Source organism: Phyllostomus discolor, chromosome 3 (assembly GCF_004126475.2).
Source record: "Phyllostomus discolor isolate MPI-MPIP mPhyDis1 chromosome 3, mPhyDis1.pri.v3, whole genome shotgun sequence".
NCBI lineage: Eukaryota > Metazoa > Chordata > Mammalia > Chiroptera > Phyllostomidae > Phyllostomus > Phyllostomus discolor.
Window position 1 is genome coordinate 37,659,596 of NC_040905.2, and position 22,744 is coordinate 37,682,339.

General features: G+C 37.9%; 1 protein-coding gene, 1 non-coding gene and 1 pseudogene across 4 annotated transcripts in view; 1 reads left to right on the forward strand and 2 right to left on the reverse strand.

The window, feature by feature from the left end:
- The window catches only part of IPO11 (importin 11), a 184,072-nt gene that overhangs the window by 28,852 nt on the left and 132,476 nt on the right, over positions 1–22,744 (forward strand). For all 3 annotated transcript variants that reach the window (XM_028508702.2, XM_036020322.1, XM_036020323.1), the window contains exons 5-8: positions 1,072–1,275; positions 10,831–10,963; positions 12,663–12,721; positions 22,684–22,732. In XM_028508702.2, coding sequence (XP_028364503.1) covers positions 1,072–1,275; positions 10,831–10,963; positions 12,663–12,721; positions 22,684–22,732 — 445 coding nt within the window. The remainder of the gene's footprint in view (positions 1–1,071; positions 1,276–10,830; positions 10,964–12,662; positions 12,722–22,683; positions 22,733–22,744) is intronic.
- Positions 4,246–4,386, reverse strand: LOC114514613. Its single transcript, XR_003686084.1, has one exon.
- Positions 14,964–15,887, reverse strand: LOC114493918 (annotated as a pseudogene).

A 22,744-nucleotide genomic window follows, 5' to 3' on the forward strand; every position in this document is an offset into this window, starting at 1 on the left:
GATTTAGATCATCTCTCCCCCCTTTTTGTAAGCTGTAGGATGATTTCAGGTTTTTGTCTCTTTCATACATCACATTTTCAATTCTTACTACATGGAGAATAGATAGTAAACTATACAGTCTGCCCCCACCATAGTGGATTTCTTTTTCTAAGAATAAATGAAGTTTTGCTTATGGATACAGAGTATACTGTATTTGGTCATGCATCCAATGTAGCTTTATTTCAGCTTATTTAAATGATCTCAGTTTTTTGCCTTACAGGTCCTTAAGGGGATAAGGGAAGGTAGAAAGGAATCGAGTAACTCTCACTGGGGCAGGGGTTTATTAGGATGGGTTTGGGTGGTTGGGAGATAAACCACTGGTTAGATGTTCTGTCATCCAGCATTTGAGAAATACTTATCTGAACAGATACCATTATTTAAATATCTAATATTTGATGTTCATTTCTATTCTTAGGTCAGTAGTTCTCAAATTTTGTGATCTTAGAAGTTCCTTACACTGCCAAAATAAAACTCTAAAGGGTAGTATCTGTTGATATTTACTGTGTTAGAAAATGAAACTGAAAAAATTAAATATTAATTAAAATAAAACTATTCCTTGTTAACATAAACAGAATTTTAAAAAAGTGAATGATAGCTATTTCTCAAAACAATATATAATTTAATGAGAAGAATTGCATTGTTCTGCATGTTTGTGTATGTCTTTAGTGTCTGGCTCCTAAAAGAAGACGCCTGCATCTTCATAGCTGCTTCTGCACTTACTGTGTTGCAACATACTATTTTGGTAGAAGTTACATGAAGACAATGTGTTATTATGAAAGGGAAGATCTCATGGAAAGCATTTTAGGCCCCCAATCTGAGGTCCATAGACCACACGTTGAAAACCACATCTTAAACACTGGTTTTGTGAAACCAGTTTGGTCACTCATTTTGCACTCATTTTACACCAGTTTGCACTCATTTTGGTCAAATGTATAGTTAACCAAAAAGGTAACTTTCAACTGTGAATGCATTTCTTATTCATTGTTTTGATTGCATATGTTTATTTTCAATGATTAATTTTTCCTTCTCCAGATTGCAACTCAGATCGCAGTGCTGATCGCGAAGGTGGCTCGCTTGGACTGTCCCAGACAGTGGCCTGAACTGATTCCCACTCTTATAGAGTCTGTGAAAGTCCAAGATGATCTTCGACAGCACAGGGCTTTACTTACCTTCTATCACGTTACCAAGACTCTGGCCTCCAAACGTCTAGCTGCTGATAGAAAACTGTTTTATGATGTAAGTAATTTAACATAATTTGATTATGAAAACTGTGCTTATATAAAAATTGTAATTTTATGTAAACATTTTATTGAAAGATTATGAATTTTTTCTAAATGACTTCAGAGTTTCAGAATAATAGGTAATATCTGAGAGATTTGAGGGGAATTGGTTGGGTAAGAACAGTCTGAAGGTAAAGAGACTGGTTTGAGGCTACAGAGGTAGTTCAGATGAGATGCTGAAGCTCTTAAATGAAGCAGTACGAAAGGGAACATTTAGGAGAGTATATAGAGGTGAAATCTAGGAAGTTAAAATTGACATGTCTGGGTACTGGATGGACGTAGGGCAGATGTAGGAAGGAGTCTGACATCACTGGGGGGCAATAGTCCTTTATTGGGTGTTTTAGCACTGTTTGTTGAAGATCTTTTTTTCATTCATTTGCTTTGATGCTTTTGTATTGGACTGTCTTGACTTACCAAAACAGCAATTGTTGTTCAGTGTAACATTGTTCAATGTAACATTTTGGACTGCACCATGTAACACTGGTGAGTCTTAAAGTATTTTTAACAGTGTTCTTGCTTTTTTTTTTTTTTGGAATCCTCACTTTGGGAATCTACATTTGACTCCTCCAGGTGATTCTTACATACACCAAGTTTAAGCCAGAACCATACTATGTCTTCTTTGTTTTTAACCCAGTGGGTTCAGTCAGTCTTATGTTTACTGAAGATACTGAGTATAAGAGTTCTTTTTGTTAAAGGTTGCTTTTAAAATGTTGTCATTTTTGCTTGATATATAACTAGGACTAAAGAAATGAACAGTCCTGGCTGGTGGCTCAGTTAGTTGGGGCATTATCCTGTACACCAAAAGGCCATTGGTTTCATTCCTGGCCAGGGCACATAGGTTGTGGGTTTGATCTGTAGGAGGCTACCGATTGGTATTTCGCCTTCTGTCTCTCTCTCTCAAATCAATAAACGTATCCTTGGATGGGGATTTAAAAAGAAAAATAAATGGACAGTTTATGTTCTCAAGTCTTTCTATGAATTTCTTGCTAATTTTTCTCACCTTTATCCTTTTGATTTGTCCCTCCCCACCCCCTACCCCCCCCAGGTGTACCACATCTTTAATCCTGTGATTTCATTGTTATTAAAATATGTAGGACCTTGATGTTTCAAATATATATGGCATACTGACATAAACAGAATATTTTGGGAAGAAATTATTCTTGACCGCACCTTACACTTGTCAGTGTTAGAGCTTCTTCCTTTGATTGAGATGATTTTTGGTTATGTCCAGTTTGTTACCTGCAGGGTTAATTCTTCTTTTGATGTCTTCCTGCCTTTCTTTTGCAGTCAGTTCTTTCTGTAAAGTTTTATATACCTGTTGACAAACCATTAACAAGTCTTCGTTCTCTTAAGCAATTCAGTGTGCCTTGATCCAAAAATAATGGATTCATACTTCAGTTTTCTAAGTTCTTTTTGGTAGTCATCAGCTTCATTAGCTTTATTCTGGCCTGAAGACAGAAGTCCATCGAGCTCTCTCGATGGCTGTGTTCCTCTGGCAGCTCTAAGGGGAGATCTGTTTGCTTGCCTTTTTGGCTTCTAGAGACCACCTCCATTCCTTGGCTTGTGGGTCCTTCCATCAAATCACTCCAACCCCTGTTTTCATCCTCACACCTATGTTTGTCCATTTGTTTTATTATTGGAAGTTTTTCATATAGAAGTTTTATATGGAAGATTCTGTGTTACCATTACTCTTCATTACCCTTCTATAGAAGCCTTAATTCTTACTTTGGCTTTCTCAAGTTTTATGCTCCTAATGCATTGCCTTGGTTTTCAGTATAATTTTTATTTAGCCTAGGCAATCTCAACAGATTTTATCTTAGCAGGGACTTACTCTGTACACCTTGTTTGAGTTTGCTTCCTGAACACTTCAGTTCTCTTGCTGAGTTTTCTCGTAGTGTGATGCTACTTCCTTTCCACGTAGAATAAATACAGGCCTACTCAGCTTGCTTCCAGCACAACATTTTTTACATTGTGTTGAGTTACAATTGTTAACTACCTTTTTTGTTAAGAAGGTACAGGTGTTTTAAAAATTTGTTATGAAATTATAAAGACATACAGAAAAATAAAGGACAGATATAAACAGCCATATATCCATGACCTAGATTTAGCAGTTACCATTTTATTTTTGCTTTATTGCTTTTTCTAAGGTATTTTAAAGTAATTACAAGATTATATGACATTATATTGCTAAATACTTTGGTATTCAGCTGTAAAAGATAGGTGGTTCTGAGGGGGGAAAAGTTTAATATATAAAATGCCAGAAGAAATAAAACTTCCTATAATGAATGGTTTCTTTTTGATATTCATAGAGTCAAGTCTATGTATTTCTCAGTTAAAGTCACTGAGCAGAAAGTGGGTGGCACTATCCTGGCTTAGAAAAAGGAAATACCAGTATTTGGGGTTTTTCTGTACCAGTACCTAAAACATTTCATTCAGTGGCTTATTTTTATGTTATCTAACTGAATATTCCTTTCCCCCTCCACATTTTTTCAGAAGAAATGTAGAAGGAAGATTTTCACTCTTCTGATTTGCTTCCTTCCTTTCTTTCTCTTTTCCAGCTGAGCCTTACATAAGTGTACATCAGCTGGTGTTTTCTGGAGCACAGAGAAGCTTGTGCAGGGCTTGTGTGCATAGGATACTTGGCACTGCTCCCAAATTCCTGTCATTTTTTCTTTGTCTCTCTCCTTTCACCATTGGGCTGAAAAGATAGTTTTTATTGCTGCTTCATCATCTCAATCATCCCTATTTGTATAGAGGCCTTGTGTAGGCCAGCTAAAAAGAATCTTGAAGTGGAGCCTTAATAAATGCCTAATATCCTTAGCCAGGTGCTTAACTCCAGAACTGGAATCTGAAACAAAGGAGAATATTAATTAAACATTTTTTCTGTACTACTGTTTCTTTCTTTTTCTTTTCTTTGTGTTTTTAAATTATCCTCTAGTGCCTTTAAGAGTCAGCCCTTCACTTAGGATGGCCCCCCTGCACTGAGAGGGAGATTGCCTGTGTGTCCTGCCAGACTCCCCCATTACAGCTGCGCCCAGGGGAGCTGAGAAAGCATAGGCCAGGACAAGTACTGTTTCTTTCTTGATTTCTGTTTCAGGTGCTGTATGCCTTCAGTCAGCAATGCCTGCTGTTTGCCAACCCACTTCTGTGGGTTTATATTTATAGTCCTAATTTAAAGAACTTTTATACTGTTACTTTTGGGGACCAGGGAAGACTTAATAAAGATCTGGCTTTGCCATTAGTATCTGTAAATGTTACTGTGTTAATTTTTAAAGAACTGGGGATGAAGAATTTCAAACATTACGTAAGGTGGGATGGAGTAAAACCTTTGATTCACTGACTTATCTGAATTACTGAACTTTCTCATACATGTTTTTCAATCAAATTGTAAATGCAAAAGAGGATGATTTTATGGAGCAAAATACCATTTTATTTTAATGACTTTGATTGTTCCATGATCTCGTGATGGTGAGAATCTTGGTACAGTATTCAGAAGTGTCCTGTGGTATATTTTCTTCTCTGCATTGGGAGTGAATGGGAGGGTTTTTTGTTCAGTGCGTATACTATAATTTACATCATGCGTATGCAGTGGTGGAATTTTGTAAGGGATGGTCTCCTGGTAATAGAAGCAGCACCTGAAAAAATTAAAACAGTTAAAAGTAGTTTTGCCCGTTTGCTACCATTACTATAAAATACCTTTAAAATAAATTCTGGCATGATTTCAAAATATACTGGTGATTTAGAGTGGCAGAGTCTCCCTTAATGTTTTTCTTCTTAAGCCAATGAGAAATTCCATTTGATCAACTCTTTCTCAAGCTTAATTTTACTTTTAATTGAGGAAGTTAGAATGGTTACCATTGTTGTCTTTATTGAGTCTGAAGTATAGTGATAATGATATTTTACATATATGTGAAAAACATTTAGTGTATATTAGCTGTATCTTTGATAGATAGTCGACACAAATAATAGAACAAACGGATACATTTTTCTGTTGAGTGGTGCACACAGAAGAGCCAGGATTTACTCTTTTTAGATGAGATTCTGATTCCACAATTTGTTGCATTTATATTAGCAGCAGTGTTGGCCTCAGTGAACGTGTGGGAAAATTTTCCTTTGTGCAGTTATGAAAAGAAAATTCTACCATTACCGAATTATGATATAACTTTTGGAGAATAGGAGTTACTATACTGACTCTGAATGTGTGGGATAGTATCTATTTAGTATTAATTTATATTTTGATGTTGGAAAGTTTAAATAGAACTTATTTATACAAATAATGCTTATTTGTTTTACTAAATTACTATGTAATTAATTGGTAGTTACTATATTCAGAGGCATTAGAACATAAAGATTAAAAATGCAGGCTCTGAGTACATTTCCTGATTTAAATCTTATCTCTTCCTCTTATTAATTATGCTGTTTGCTTTTGGACAAGTTACTTAACCTCTCTATACCTCAGTAAGTTTTCTTATTGTAAAAGGGGAATAATAATACTACTTTTTAGATCGTGATGATTAAATACATTGGTACAGGTAAAATAATGAGAGCAGGGCCCATGATAGTATGTATGGTTCAGTAAGTGTCTTACTGTTGTTATAATAAATGTATTATTATTCTGTTGTTAATATTGTTATTTTATCATGTAAATTATAATTATCTGCATAAATATTTGTGTCCTGATACCTTTTAAAAAATTTCAAGTGACTTTAGGTAACACTCAAATTTTTATGTAGACAATCCTTCTGAACAATCTTAATAGACTCTATGTGTATGTAGAAGCTAATATTAAACAAGTAGTTTTAAGGAGGAGACACAAAGAAGGGCTATGAAATAATTCAAGTTGTCATTTTCTTGTAAGCAAGGGACTGTTTCAGAGTGTAATAGTTTTCTGTTCTTATTTAAAATTTGGATATGCCACACTTTTGGTTTTATATTATTTTTCATTTTAGAGTATGTTTATTAAAGCTGGGGACAGTGAAACAGGGAAGGGCTTAGACTGGAAGAAGCGACCGGAGCAAGCCCAGGCGGGGCTGCCGTGGCTCACTGAGAGGTCGGAGAAAGGGGAGCCTTGGAGGACAGGTTCAGGGAGTTAGCTGGCACGTGCTGGGCCGCCCATTGCTCCCGTTTGCAAGTCTTGTGGAGTGACTTAGGGTTTACGGGGTTCCTGCCTATGGGGGAGGATGAGGGGAAGGGAAAGGTGCAGGTATACTCCCAGGAGAACATGCCTAGTTTAAAATCTGAACTTTATTTTGGTCTTATATATAATTTCTTCTGTGCCCTGACTCTAAATCCTTCTGTTTCTATTCTTACCCTTTATTCTAGCTGACAAATATTTTTATGATTTGTATGCTTGTAAAAGTTTAGGATGCTCTAACTTAAAATTACACAGTAAATGTAATAAAAGGTAGAATAATGGATGGATTTTCTGACTCTAGATATATTTTAGCCTTATATTCTCAGAAAGGACCTACTAAGAAAAATATTAACATTTATTCAAGCTATAAATAAAGCTTATACATTTGAGCTAAAGCTTCTTTTTCCCCGTCTGATTATATCCCTTCTGTTTTTAAAATATATTTTATTGATTATGCTGTTACAGTTGTCCCAGTTTTTCCCACTTTGCCTTCCTCCTCCCAGTACCCTCCATTCCCTGTGGCAATCCCCACCCTTAGTTCATGTCCATGAGTCACGCATATAAGTTCTTTTGCTACTCCATTTCCTATACTGTTATTGATACACCCCTGTCTGTTCTGTACTTACTAATTTGTACTTCTTAGTCCCTGCACCTTCCCCCCGATTCTCTCCCTTCCCCTCCCAGCTGATGATCCTCCAAATGATCTCCATGTCTATGAATCTGGTCCTGTTCTGCTTGTTTGTTCAGTTTGTTTTTTAGATTCAATTATTGATAGCTGTGGCTTTGTTGTCAGTTTAATGTTCCTAGTTTTGATCTTTTTCTTAAATAAGTCCCTTTAACATTTCATATAATAATGGCTTGGTGATGATGAACTCCTTTAACTTTATCTTGCCTGGGAAACACTTTACCTGTCCTTCCATTCTAAATGATAATGTAGATTGCAGGTCCTTGCTTTTCATCACTCTGAATGCTTCTTGCCAGTCCTTTCTAGCCTGCAGTTTCTTTGGAGAAATCAGCTAACAGTCTTACAGGAACACCTTTGTAGGTAACTCTCTGCTTTTCTCTTGCTGCATATAAGATTCTCTCTTCATTTTAATTATGATGTGTCTTGGTGTGGTCCTCTTTGTGTCCATCTTGTTTCGGACTCTGTGCTTCCTAAACTTGTATGTCTATTTCTTTCCCCAAATTAAGGAAGTTTTCTTTCATTAATTTTTCAAATAAGTGTTCCATTTCCTACTCTTTTTCTTCTCCTTTCAGCACCCATATGATTCAAAATTTGGTACATTTGAAGTTGTCCCGGAGACTCCTTGCTCTATTCTCATTTTTTCATTCTTTTTTCTTCTTGCTGTTCTGATTGAATGTTTTTTTGTCTTCCTTATGTTCCATATCATTGATTTGATTCTCAGCTTCATCTGCTTCACTGTTGGTTCCTTATAAATTTTTCTTTATTTCACTTAGTGTAACCTTCATTTCTGACTGGAAAGTTCCTTGAGCATCCTAGTAAACAGTGTTTTGAACTCTGCATCTGATAGATTGCTTATATCCATTTTGTTTAGTTCATTTTCTGGAGTTTTGTTCTATTCTTTCATTTGAGCCATATTTGTCTCCAATTTGGTAGCCTCTCTGTATTTGTTTTTGTGTATTAGGTAGAGCTGCTTTGACTCTGTTTTTTTTTTTTTTAATTTTATTTATTTATTTTTAGAGAGGGAAGGGAGGGAGAGAGGGAGAGAGAAACATCAGTGTGCAGTTGCTGGGGGCTGTGGTCTGCAACCCAGGCATGTGCCCTGACTGGGAATCAAACCTGCGATGCTTTGGTTCATAGCTCGTGCTCAATCCACTGAACTATGCCAGCCAGGGGACTCCCTGTCTTAGAAGCATGGTCTGTTTCAGAAAAGCTCACAGATAAGATGGATGAGATGGAGCCTCAGGTAATCACCAGTGTGGGGCATCCTTGTGAACCAGGTTGATGGAGTCTCAGATATGGTGTTAGGATCTGTGGCTCTGGGTGGGGAAGGGCTCAGAAAAGGGACAGTGGTCACTGACTGGCCTCTGGAGATTTGTCTGGGAGGAATCTATCCTACAATACTCACCCTGATGTCAGATACTTCAGTTTCTCCCCATATGGCACTGCTGCCTTTCCAACTGTTTTTCTGGTGCAGTAGTGCAGAGGGAGTGAGTCTGCGTAAGTTCTAAGTTTATTGCAGGCCCTTTAAGAGGAGATCCTTGAGAATCTCGTACTTTCTTCTGTCACCTCAACTCCCACTGGTTTTTACATCCAGAAGTTACGGGGACTTTCCTGGCACTGGAACCCTAGGCCAGGTGTTCTGCTGTGGGTCTGGGGTCCCTTGTTCCCGAAGTGTCCATCTCAGTTTTTATCCATCAGACGTGGGTGTGGGACTCGCTCATTTTATGTCTCTGAGTGTCTGCCCCTCGTACCTTTCTGTACGAATGTGACTTCTTTAATTTCTTAGTTGTCAGACTTCCATACAGCTCAGTTTTTTGACGATTCTGGGTACTGGTGTTTTTATAGGTTAGTGTAATTTTCCTGTGGTTGTACAAGGAGGCAAGCCATGTTTATCTGCATGTCCATCTGGACTGGAAGTTCTCCATACATTTATTTTAAAAGAGGTGACTATACATTCTAATATGAATTAGCTCCAAGACACACTGGGCTCCATGCCACCTCCTCCAGTGCTCTGTGCCCCTGCTTTGGCTCCACTGGGTTTGGCCAGTCCTGGGAGCACATGAGGTGGGGGAAGGAGGTCAGGTTATATCCCTTCTAACTGGATTATTTGCTTCTATGTTACAACAGTATTTCATGGAATGATGTGAATTTTAGACCATTAACTTTTTATGATACTGGTGCTTGTGCTGTTGTACTGCTTGAGATAATTGTCATCATGATGTTTTGGCTGTAACGAAACATTAAGAATTAAATAATTTGACACTACTTCTGAAATGTTTTATGTGTACTTGAAAATATGCTAAAGTGTCTTAAAAGCAGTTATTGCAGCTGCTGTCAAGAGTGCATGCAGGACAAGGGGGAGGCAAGGTCTAGTCTTTATGGATCAGTCGGTGAAGATAGGAGCCACTCTTAGATTCAGACGGTTTATTTATTTTGGACTGGAACAGAAGTTAGCCATTGGTACCCACTCCCTGTGGTCTTTGCCCTGAGTGCCATAAAGAATGACCAAAGCAATAGGGTTGAATAACTGGTGCAATTAGTGGGATGCCCCATTGCTGAGGAGCCGCTTCTAAACTGTAACTAAGTGGTTTTATTGTCTCCATCTCTGCTCTGAACAGGGTGGGGAAGAAACTGTCCCATGACATCTTAGCAGAGGAGATAGGGCAGTGAACAGGAGATGGTCTAGTAGTTCCTTACCGGCCTTTCATCCTTTTGTGCTCTGGGAAGATCGCAAGGTGTTAGCCAGTATTTGGATTAACTTTCCCTACAGGTGTAAGCACAGGCTGTTAAAATTCCTGAATTAAAATAATAAAAATAGAATTTGATTTTTCCATAGAAATATTGTTATATTTACAGAATTGCATTTCTGACTGGTTGCTGATGGCTAACCTTACCATAAATAAAATGTTTCACTAGTTGAAATGATATGCTTATATTTGAATAAGAAAATTTTTCTGAAGTCTACTAATAATAGCTAGTCATATGCATTTTCATCTGTTTTTTATTTAAATAAAATGGCCGTGCAGGCTCAGCTAGATTGGTCCTAGACCTTGTGGAAGAAAACTGAAGATGCCACTGAAGATAAAAGTGAAGATAATGCCGCCTCAACCCGTGAGGCAGAGGTTAACTGCATCTCAGTGTGAGAGGAGGGTTTTTAGATAGCAGTGCACATTAGAAAAGCATCCGGACAAGCTTTGGGTCTCTGTGCAGTGGTTTGTATGTTTCCAGTAAATGCTCAAAAACCACATGGGTAAAACTGGCAGAACACAGAAATTTGACTCCTTTGTATACAATTTTTTGGTATATTGCCTTAATCTGATATACTCAGTGACAGTCCATAAATCAGTGTTTTAAAAACTGAGCATTGCAACCTGTAAGCAGAAGATAAAAAGTACAAATAGAAAATTTCAGACTGTAATGTAGGCCTTATGCTCAGTATTTTTTCAAGAAAATAATATTTTAGGGAGGTTATGTGGATTTTGTGTGTGTGTTCATAGCAGAAGCTGATGTAAACTGTATTTACTCTGCATTTTGACCCAGAAAGTTTGAAACATTGTGATAAATGACTCTTAACTATATTAAATCTCATAGAAAATGTGTGCTCAATTTAAAAACCTAAATGTATTAATCTGTAGGTCTCATTGATTACCGAAATCTATAATGTGAACAAATTTGTTGATATTTCTTTACAGTTAGCTTCTGGAATTTATAGTTTTGCTTGCTCTCTGTGGAATCACCACACAGACACATTCCTTCAGCAAGTTTCTTCTGGCAATGAAGCTGCTGTTCTCAGTTCCCTAGAACGAACTCTGCTGTCACTGAAAGGTACTGTTAAACTTGACGTGCTTGTTTTTGAAATGACATACCTCAGAACAGTCACCAAATAGTTCTTCTGGATGGATTTTCTGTTACTAGTCTCACTGAGAGAATGGGAGTTAATTTCTCCCTCAGAGACAAGGGCTTATTTGTAGTTTGTTTTTCTTTTATGAGAATAGTGCTTCCTTTACTCTGATGGATGAAAGTGTGCAATAGTTTTATGTTACATTCATGATACTGTCATCTCATGGCTCTGAATGCATTCCTTTCAAAGTAGTAAATATTCCTACTTTCTTTTGCTTCCACTGTACATTGCTCATGTCTGTAATGTTAAGGGCTTCTACCCTCATTGTCATGCTAACTCTGCTCTCCACAAGGTTTAGTTGAGCTCTGTTTTCCAGTTCTTTTCCCAGAGAACTCAGGTTCCATCTTACTGCTTGTGTCTCAGGCTCACTTAGATTTTAGACGGTGCCTGAGGAGTGTCCTCTTGGCTTTGTTTTCCTATGCTTTGCATGTAGGCATTCTCTTGGCATAAATCTTCATTTTTACCTACCCTAAGCTGGGTTATTTTTTATCTTGAATGTATTCTGAGATTCCTTTTCTTTTTAAAATACTGGATTGGTTATTCTCTTTGTCTTCTAGTCTCTTTCTTTTCTGGTTGCTAAAACTCTTTTAGTTTGTTTTTCTTAGTTTGATCTCAAGGAGTTTTTAGTTTTCTCTTACTATAGTCTGTTTAGCATCCTTCTATTTTCTTCACAATCCCTTTATCATACTCACTCTAGTACCTTAAGATGGCACCATACACTCTTGGCACTAGTCTGCCACTTATATTAACCAGGCAGAGGATGCACAAAATCCAAACTCTCAGCATGTTTTGGTGAACTTTATGCACAGGGTGAATGCTTTTAAAGGACTGCTGACAGTAAAATCCATTGTGCAGGTAGTTAAACAAGTGGGTGGAGATGGTTTTGTAACCATCCTTGAGGAAGAAATTCAAAGGCTTTAGAGAGAGATAAGATATATACTTAAGAAAGAATGAGAGAAACTTGTATAAGGTTATAGACATAAAACTGTGTATAAATACTGAATTTAGTGATTGAGGAATTTTCACGTTTTCTTCTGATTATAGACTTTTCTTGCTTTACTGATTTCAGAGTTTAACTCCAGACCCCAGGGATGTAGCTCTACTCTACATTAGCCTGCTTTAAGCCTTTCCATGTCTCCACATATCAAGGTCTTTGATACACATTGGCATTTTTAAGGCATTTGGCCTAGAAAAAAATTCCATAGCATTTTTTAAAAAGAGTTATTCTGTCCAACTGTGAAGCCTTGAGGCATAGTTTAAAGTTTATGGACTAGATAGAGGTAATCTTTTCAATTTCAACCAATAGGGGTTGTTGCAGGTGAGAGGTACTAACAATTATAGAAATTAAGTGAAATTTTGCATTGTAGTTTCAGAAAAATGAGTAGTTGTGACGGGAAGAGCACTGGTTTTGATCACAACAACTTGGCTTTAGTTCCATCTTTCCTACTTAGTAAACCAAGCAATGACCAGAGGTTATCTTTCTGTATCTGTTAAGCATAAAGATTATAACCTTCAAATTTGATGAGGTTTTGTGATTCTGAGTTTTTATCATTATGATCATGATTTTAGTAGGATAGTTTATGAAAAAATAAGATGCAAATAAGTCTTGATTTTACTTTTCAGTGCTGCGTAAGTTAACTGTTAATGGATTTGTGGAACCTCATAAGAATATGGAAGTGATGGTAAGTAAGTGAAAGAGGTAACTGACTTCTTGTGGCTTTAGGAAAATGCTTGGTATATTCCTGCAGATTTTGAAGCTTATTTTTTAAAAAGATTTTACTTGTTTATTTTTAGAGTGGGGAAGGGAGGGAAATGTGTGGTTGCCTCTCACACATCCCCTACTGGGAACCTAGCCTTCATCCCAGGCATGTCCCTAGACTGGGAATTGAACCAGTGACCTTTTGGTTCATAGGTCTGTACTCAGTCAGTCCACTGAGCCACAGCAGCTAGGGAATTTTTTTTCTACTTGACAATCATTTAAAAGTTTTTATTATGTGACAGCCTGAGTTTTATTTTTACCATTTTGTGTGTTAATTATACTTTTAGACTTGTGGTTTGTTTTTACTACATCAAAGCAACTATTGTGTGAAGGAGATGACATTGCGAGTGTTTATTTGAATTTGAATTTAATGAACTGTGAATTTGATTGCTATTATAGCATTACCAAATGTGTCATAGATATTCATATTATTGATATTTTCCTTTGCCTATTTTATATTTTTAAAATGAATTTTTCCTTCTGATCATAACATTTATACCTTCTTTTTGTAGTCAATTAAAAAAATAATATACAAGAGGGAGAAATCCTATCAATAAGCCCAACAAGTTGTAATGTAATTTCCTTATTGGTATAGTGTCCTCTACTTTTTTCTATGGAAAAATATATAACTGCTTTTATTTTATCCCGAAACAAAATGAAACTGTATTATACTTACTGAGATATGTGTTAGTTTTCACAGTGAGTTTAGGTCAGCAAAAACGTTGCTTTCTGTGGATTGCTTGGGAAGGCCACACTGAAAGTTTGGAAAACTCGAGTCTAATTGGGTCTTTGGATATACTCTCGATTTGACCAGCTCCACTCTTTTTTATCGTGTGTGTGTGTGTGTGTGTGTGTGTGTATTGGTAAGGTTTTTATTGAAATAATGGTTCTATTGTTAAAAGAAGTTAAAAACTGCTAATATACATTATAATCTGATGACTCTTTTCTGTGAAAGCATTACATGCTTATTTTTTAAAGTTAATTACATTTTAATTTTTTAAACAAGTTTAAATAGGAAATTTAACAAACCATTTAAAAACTCATAAGAGATATTGCTAAAATTTCTAAGTATCCTTTTAAGACATCTTATGCATATTCTTTTAGATACACTTTCCCTCTTCCTTGATTTTATGTAAACAGGACTTACCTGCCATTTTGTTACTTGCTTTTTTAAAACTTAGTGTATTGTGAATATTTCTCATGTCAACAGTGAATTGATGATTACAGTTGGTAGACCATTTTTTTGAAATGATAATTAGTATAGCCTTCCTGTAATTCACTTGCCCAGTTACCTATTCATAGGACATATAGGTTGTTACCAGTTTTTCATTGCTGATAAGTGATATTGGAACAAACATTTGGGTACATATGTCATTGTGTACTTTTCTAATGATCCCTTTAGGATGAATTCCTAGAAATGGAACATAGTATTGATGTATTACCAGATTGCCAGAAAATATGTCAAAAACCAACCACAATTTTAAATACTGAAACATTTAAAATATTTGCAGTCATTACCAAACCACCAAAAAACAATTTCCAGAAATCAGTTTTACAATTCTCCCTCAATTCCCTCACCAGAATGTAAGTTCCATGAAGGCAGAGACTTTGTTTTGTTGACTGTTCACTGCAGAGCGTGGAACATTCTCTCATACAAAAATGCTCAGTAGTTATTTGTTAAGTGCATGAACACATGATGAGGTAGAAGCATTATGTCAAGAGACTCAGTAATTATTATATGCAATATTATGCTGAGTATTATCAGATTATATTAACTAAAATTATGTTGGTCAATTTTTTTCCAGCAAAAAATGAATTGATTTGAGTCACATTCTTATAAACTAGAACAGTGGTTTTCATTGGATCTGCTAGTATTTTGTAAGCCTTTGGCTTTCCCTTAATAGTCTTTTTTTCTGTCTGTAGAAATTATAATATTTGTCAACCTTCACTCAGTTACAAATTCTATATTGTAGCATTTAAGGTGTACTGATTGAAGATAGAATTTTAACAAGTTGAGGACACCTTTTTAAATAACATAAAGATCTTAAAAATACATGGAACTTAAAAAAATTAAGAAGTGCTAAATGGTAGTCATGAGATTCTGATTTCTGGAGGCACATAGATTTGGATTTGAATTTCAGCTTGGCCTTTTTTTAAAAAAAAAAAAAAACAGGCTTAATTCACTTTATTTTCCTTCTACAAAAATTATGTAGTGGCCATAGCTTGACCCTGGGTCCTCTGCACAGAAACTATGGTATGGATCTTCACGAGATGGTCAGTGAATTCCTGATAGGTAGACTTGGTGAACACAGACTCTTTCTAGAGGTCAGGGATGAGATAGCTGTAGGTAGGTCTTAGAGATGGCATCAAAGGTGGCCTTGGCAAAGTTGCCCAGGGTAGCAGTGCAGCTCCTGGCTGAGGGGTAGCAGCCGTTGATACCAGCCATCATTGGCAGTTTTTGGACACAGGGGCCAAGACAGTGCCAGTGCCCCTGGGTGCAGGGTTTAGGCTCACCAGCATAGAGCCACAGCACCTGGTCACCTTACAAGGGACAGTGTGGTGCTTGCTGATCTTGTTATCCCAGTATCCTCACTGCACAGGGACAATAGAGAGCTTGTCCAGGATGATGGCCCTACAGATGGCAGTGGCTACTTCCTTTGAGCACTTAAAACCCAGACCAACGTGTTCAATGTAGTCCCTAATGGCAACAAATGCCTTGAACCAGGTCCGCTGGCCTGCATGTGTCTGCTTTTGCAAGGGCATAATTTTCAAAACCTCATCCTTGAGGGATGCCCTCAAGAAAAAGTCAGTGATTTCAGATTCCTTGTTGGGCAGAGAAAAGAGATAGATCTCCTCCAGGGACTTGATTTTCATGTCCTTGACCAGGCGGCCCAACCTGGTGATAGGAATCCACTCCTTATCCTTGGCCTTGCCTCTGAGAGCTCCACAGCCTTGACCCTGACCCCTGTCACTGCCTCTGCTGGGATGCCGCTGCCAAATCCTCCACGGAAGCCACTGCAGACTCCCATTCTGGGGCCTCTGGGCCCTTCCGCAGCACCAGTGTCATCCACCATTTGGTGTTTCCTGGGGAAAAAAAGAGATTACCTTGGCCTTAAAAAAAATTCATCTTTATTGTATTTTTTCCTGTTACTATTTAGTTGCCTTATACTCTTCTCCCCGCAGCAGTCACCACACTGTTGTCCATGTCCATGAGTCCTTTTTCATTTTTGCTCAGTCCCTCCACCCTTTATCTCTCCCCCACCCACTAGCTGTCATCTGCTCTCCAACTGTGAGTCTTTCTCAGTTTTGCTTGTTAGTTCACTTTGTTCATTAGATTCCACATATGAGTGAAATCATATGGTATTAGTCTTTCTTTGACTGGCTTATTTCACTTAGCATAATATTCTCTAGGTCTACCCATATTGTTGCTAAGGTAAAAATTTTCTTCTGTTTTACAGCTGAGTAGTATTCCATTGTGTAAGTGTCACATAGTTATTTTATTGACTCATCTGTTGATGGACACTTGGGCTGATTCGGTATCTCAGTGATTGTAAATAATGCTGCAATGAACATAGGGGTGCTTATGTTCTTTCAAATTAGTGTTTTGGGTTCCTTTGGATATATTCCCAGAAGTGGAACTGCTTGGTCAAAAGCCAGATCCATTTTTAATTTTTTGAGGTATACCCATGCTGTTTTCCACAGTGGTTGCACCAATCTGAATTCGCACCAACAGTGCAAAAGGGTTCCCTTTTCCACATCCTCGCCAGTTGATTTATTGATGATAGCCATTCTGATAGGTGTGAGATGTTCTCTCATTGTAGTTTTAATTTGCATTTCTCTGAAAATTAGTGATGTTGATCATCTTTCATATGTTTATTAGCTATCCATACGTCCTCTTTGGAGAAGAGTTTATTTAGCTCTTTTGCTTATTTTTTAATTGGGTTTGTTTTTTTGGGTGTTGAATTTTATAAGTACTTTATAAATATTAGATATTAACCCCTTATCAGATGTATGGCAAGTATGGTGTCCCATTCTGTGGGTTGTCTTTTTATTTGGGCTTAAATAAATAACCCCAGGCTGCTTTGTATTTTCCACCTTAGTTTTTAAACTAATCATCCATTGAACTACAGTTGTTGATTTAATCAGCTGTAACCTGCAGCTTGGATTAAGCTTCACAGGGCAGGGCAGAGCAATTCCTGCTGGTAGGGCTATTGCTTCCCCTCAGGCTGATGCCACTTGGAGAGGAGTGGTCTGCTTAAGAAAGATGACTTCTGCAGTATGGGGAATGGCTGAGCACAGGGATACTGGCAGCTGTTCCTTCAGTTCTTTTTCTGGAGCCACCAACCCACGGTTCTCCTCAAGTGTCTCTAGTTCACTGTGCTCTCCCTCTGCTGGACTCCAGAGTAAGTGGCTGCAATGAACTTTTGTGCATTAGCCCTTTAAAAGGCTCTCTGTGTCCTCAGGCATCTCTCCCTGGCAGACAGAAACCCTGCTGCTTTTCACTGCTGGTTGTTACCCGGTTTCCTTTCAGGCTTTGATGCTGTAAGCTGATGAGCCCAGCTTGAGGTTTAGACCCCATACTTCTCAGGGCCACTGATATATCTCTTCAGAAGTTGAGCTGGCCCTCATGGGAGCCCAGCCAATCCTCTTGCTCCTCCTCTGCACTCCCTACCAGTCTTACTGTGGTGAAGTGATTTCTTCTGTCTGTCCTTGGTTATAAGGCTTCTCTCCAGCTGGTGTTCAGTTGATTATTCAAGATGATTTCTTTATAATTTAGTTGTAATTCCAGATTGGTCCTTGGAGGAGGTTAGTGTAGATTCAACTTACTCCTTCACCATCTTGGAACCTCATGGTTATGAAGGCAGAGAAGTCCACAGTCTGCCCTCTACAAGCCAGAGAATCAGGAAAGTCTGATGCGATTGCATAATGGGGGCTGAAGGTGTAAGTCCAGACATGAGTCCAAAAGCCCAAGAACCAGCAACACTGATGTCCAGACATGCATTACACCTGTCTTTATTTTGCCTAGTTCAGCCTCTCTTCATACTGCTCCTCAAGCATGTCTTGAGATGAGGAGGAATGGTCTGCGGAATTTCAGGTAACTTCCCATTTTTCCACAACCACTAAACCAGAGCAGAGACCACAAATCCCCTTGGACTTTTCTTCATAGCACAGCCGCTGGCTATTACTTTCACCATACTAAGTTTCCTTTTTTGTAACATGGAGATAAAATAATAGTACCTGTACTTCTGGTCAAGATGGCAGCATAGGCAAACATGGCTCGCCTCCACACACAACCACATCAAATTACAACTAAAACATAGAATAGCTATCATCCAGAATTGACAGAAATTGTCTTCCAGTTGAGTGGAAGTCTGACAACTATGTGGAAAAGAAACCACATCTATCCAGACTGGTAGTAGGGGCAGAGATGTGGAATGTACTGGTCCCACACTCATATGTGGTAGATTAAAATTTGGGAGGGAAATCTCAGAAGTGAAGAGTTCCAGCTGCATACCAGGCACCCCAGCCTAGGGTTCCAGTGCCAGGAAGGTAAGTCCCCATAACTCCTGGCTGCAAAAATGAGTGGATATTGAGTGGTGGAAGAAACTTCTGGAGTCCCAAGCAGTAACTCTTAAAGAACCCACACCCAAACCTAGTCAGGCTCATTCCCTCTGAGCTCCAGCACTGGAATAGCAGCTTGAAAGGCACCAGTGGCATACAGGGAGAGACTGAAGTGTCTGGTATCAAGGCAAGAGCTGGGGGACAACTTTCTCCCTGACAGAAAGGCAGACAGAGGCCATTGTCCTTCTTCTGAACCCTCGCCCACAGAGCAATAGAATTGGAGGTGGGTGTCATATCTGAGATTCCATCAACCTGAGTTAACACAGTTTTCCCCACCCTGGAGATCCCCTGAGACTCCTTCCCACCCAACTTACCAGCACATGCAAACTGTTAACAGTGACTTTTCCTTGTGAATGGATTCATAAGGAAACAATCATTGGCTGGCTTCAGTGAAACCACAGACCTCGAATCGACAGCTAAGTGGTCCCAGGCCCAGCATTAGCAACAGCCAGCCAAGATTCACAGCTTGTCTTTGCCTGGGAACCTCCAAGCCCAGCACAAGTAAGTCATCTGAGATTACCTTATAGCTTATGCATGGTGACTCTAGACGATGTGCGGGCTGACTTTGGTGTGCACTACGCAGAAAACCCCAGAACCTGTGGATTCAGTGGACAGCTACAGACCACGTTGGAGCACCACTCCCTGCCACTGCACAGCTGATCCTCCACAAGGGGCAGTGGTTGATAGCTAGTGGGCACAGCCTGTACATGAAGCCGACTGGCCTGGATAAATCCCTCCCATTGATCTGCCAGCAGCAACCAAGGTTCAACTACAAGAAGAGGGGTTTACTCAGCCCACAATAGGGTACATCTCAAGTACCCAGCTTGTATGATGGGGGGGCTCTGCTACTGGACCCTGTAGGACACATACTACATTGGTCCACACTACCAAGACTTGGAGTCACAGCAGCTCTGCCTAAATCATAGAATCAAACACAGGGAGACTAACAAAACGAGGAGACAAAGAAACATTGCCCAATTGAAAGAACAGATCAAATTCCAGAAAAAGAGTGAAACAAAAATGGAGATAAGCAATCTATTAGATGTAGAGTTCAAAACAGGTTATAAGCATGCTGAAGAAACTCAGTGAGGACCTCAACAGCATAAAGAAGATCCAGTCGGAAATAGAGCACATGCTAACTGAAATAAAGAACAGTACACAGGGAAGCGACAGTGGAGTGGATGAAGCTGAGAATCACACCTGTGATTTGGAACATAAGGATGCAAAAACCAACCAGTCAGAACAAAAAAACAGAATCCGAAAAAATGAGAATAGTGTAAGCCGCCTGTGGGACAACTTAACGACATCTGATATTTACATCTTAGGGGTGCCGGAAGGAGAAGAGAAAGAGCAAGAAATTGGAAATCTATTTGAAAAAATAATGAAAGAAAGCTTCCCTAATTTGGTGAAGGAAAGACATGCAAGTCCAGGAAGTACAGAGAGTCCCAAACAAGATGAATGCAGAGAGGCCCATCCTAGACATATAATCAAAATGCCAAAGGTTAGAGATAAATAAAGAATCTTAAAAGCAGCAAGAGAAAAGCAGTTAGTTACCTACTGGGAGTTCCCATAAAACTGTCAGCTGATCTCTCAAAATGTTCAAAGTCATGAAAAGGTCTTGGCGACCTATAGCCAAGATTGCTCTACCCAGCAAAGCTATCATTTAGAGTCCAAGGGAAGATAAAGAGCTTCCCAGACAGGAAAAACTAAAGAAGTTCATCACCAAACCATTATTATATGAAATGTTAAAGAGACTTAAGAAAAAGATCAAAACCATGAACAGTAAAATGTCATTAAATATATATCTGTCAATAATTGAATATAAAAAACAAATTAAGGAGGGAGAACACAGAATCGTGAATATGGAGAGCATTTTGATGGTTGCCAGATGGGAGGGAGGTGCGGGGGAATGGATGAAGAGGTGAAATGATTAAGAAGACAAATAGATAGTTACAGAATAGCCTTGGGGATATAAAGCACGGTATAGGAAATGTAGTAGCCAAAGAACTGACACACATAACCTGTGGACATGAACAATGAAGTGGTGTGAGGATTGCAAGAGAGAATGTAGGGAAGCTAGGTTTAGTGGGGCAAAGGGGAAAAAATTGGGACAACTGTAATAGCATAAACAATAAAACAATTTAAAAAAAGAAATAATAGTATCTACCTCATTGTATGTTTTAGGATTAAGAGATGATTTTTGTAATAAGTTTAGCAGTTAATCAAAGTCTCCCCATAAATTACCATTTAATAGCAACTTTGATTTGAATTCTTATTCTATTATTTAATGTTATTTTGTAACATTAGTCAAGCAACTTAGTTTATTTGAATTACAGACTAGTGCTGTCTATGATTCTGTAGATTCCTCATTCTGTTGATAAGCTTACTAAAATTGATGGCCTTTATAATTTTCTGCTTTCTTTAGAGAACCCTGATTTTATATAAAAGAAAATAGGCCCTGTCTGGGTAGGTCAGTTGGTTAGAGCATTGTCCCAATACGCCAAGGTTTCGGGTTTGATCCCTGGTCAGGGCACATATAAGAGGCAGGCAACAAGTGAATGCATAAATAGGTGGATTGATGTTTCTCTTTCTTTTCCTCCTTCCCTCCTTCTCCCTCCCTCCCTCTCCCTCCCTCTCCCTCCCTCTCCCTCCCTCTCCCTCCCTCCCTCTCTCTCCCTATGTCTCTCTAGAATCAATCAGTATAAAAAAGTTCTTTTAAAAGAATCTATTAGTACGCAGTATATTTCTAAGGAAAAGGGGAAATAAGACTATTTATTTTAGTCATTTAGCTGGAAAACATTTATTACACAGTACTTTGTTGAAAAAACCTAGACCATCTAAAAGGACATGTGACATCTTTAATGTTTCTGTCTCAAAATTAATGTGGAGATGTCTACAATTTTTAAATTCTTAAAAATCATAATGTTGTTTTTCATTATCCTTTCATACTTAATCTGGAAAATTGTCTTAGAATGTTTTAAAATATACAGGGTTTGGCACAAATAATGCTCCTTTTTTATTATACAATCATAAGCATGTAATTCTGTAAGATAACAATATCACTCTCAAGCACACCATATGGCATTAAAATGTTCAAATTAAAATGAGAAATCATTACACCCATATTCTTACTCTACCAACACCATGCAAGCAGGACTGACTTCTGCCAGACCCTGTATATAAAAAAGTAATGTTTTTGTTGAACCCATATGGTAAAAGATGATGCTTACCTTTTCTGGTATCTGGAGGCTAATATATTTTAACACTTGAGATCTGGAACCTCTGCTTAAAATAATTCCTACCATTTATTTATATATCGAAAACTTATTATTGCTAAATACTGTTCCTGGATTCTGGCATAAAGTAATAAAAGAAACCAAAGCTCTGGATCTTAAGGAGTTTACATTCTTGTGGGAGAAGACATAATAGACAAACAGTATGTCTGGGAGTTATAAGGACTGTGAAGAAAAATTAAAAAGTGAGGAGAATAGGGAGTACTTATGAAATATACTTTATAAATAATATTTTATTGCAAAGTGATTGAGGTAACTGAATTAACTGAAATGAGACACTGAAGAGATGAAATACTATGCAGTAGTCCCCCCATCCATAGTTTCACTTTCTTTGCTTTCAGTTACCCAAAGGCAGTTGTGGCCCAAATGTATTACATAAAAAATTTCAGAATAAACAGTTCAAAACTTTTAAATTGCACAGTGGTCTGAGTTGTGTGATGAAATCTTATGCTGTTTGAGCCCCGTCCCTCTTGACCCCTGTCCACCACCCCCACAGGATGTGCATCATCCCTTTGGCCAGAATATTCTCACTGTAGAGGCTAAGGTCAGTCACTGGTAGCCACTTAGTAATCATAGAAAGACCACATTTATATAACATCACGGTATTTTGTTATAATTGTTTTATTTTTAGTTATTGTTGTTAACTTCTTATTGTACCTAACTTACATAAATTAAACTTTATCGTAGGTATGTATATTTAGGAAGAAACATAGTATATTTAGGGCTTTTATTCTTCAAGGTTTTAGGCATCCACTGGGCATTGGATCTTAGAGCTCATCCCCTGCAGATAAGGGGGAGTTAACTGTAATTACTTTCTTGTGTAAGACTTGTTTATAATAGTAAACTTTTTAATTTTAATTTTATCTTTTTAAAATGATTTAATTGATATGTTTCAGTATCCCTGAAAAATACAAGATAAATGTTTATTACAGTATAAGTTGAGACACTTTTTAAAAATATTCTTTTCTAGGGTTTTTTACATGGAATATTTGACCGTCTAAAACAATTTCTGGAATGCAGTAAGTACTTTC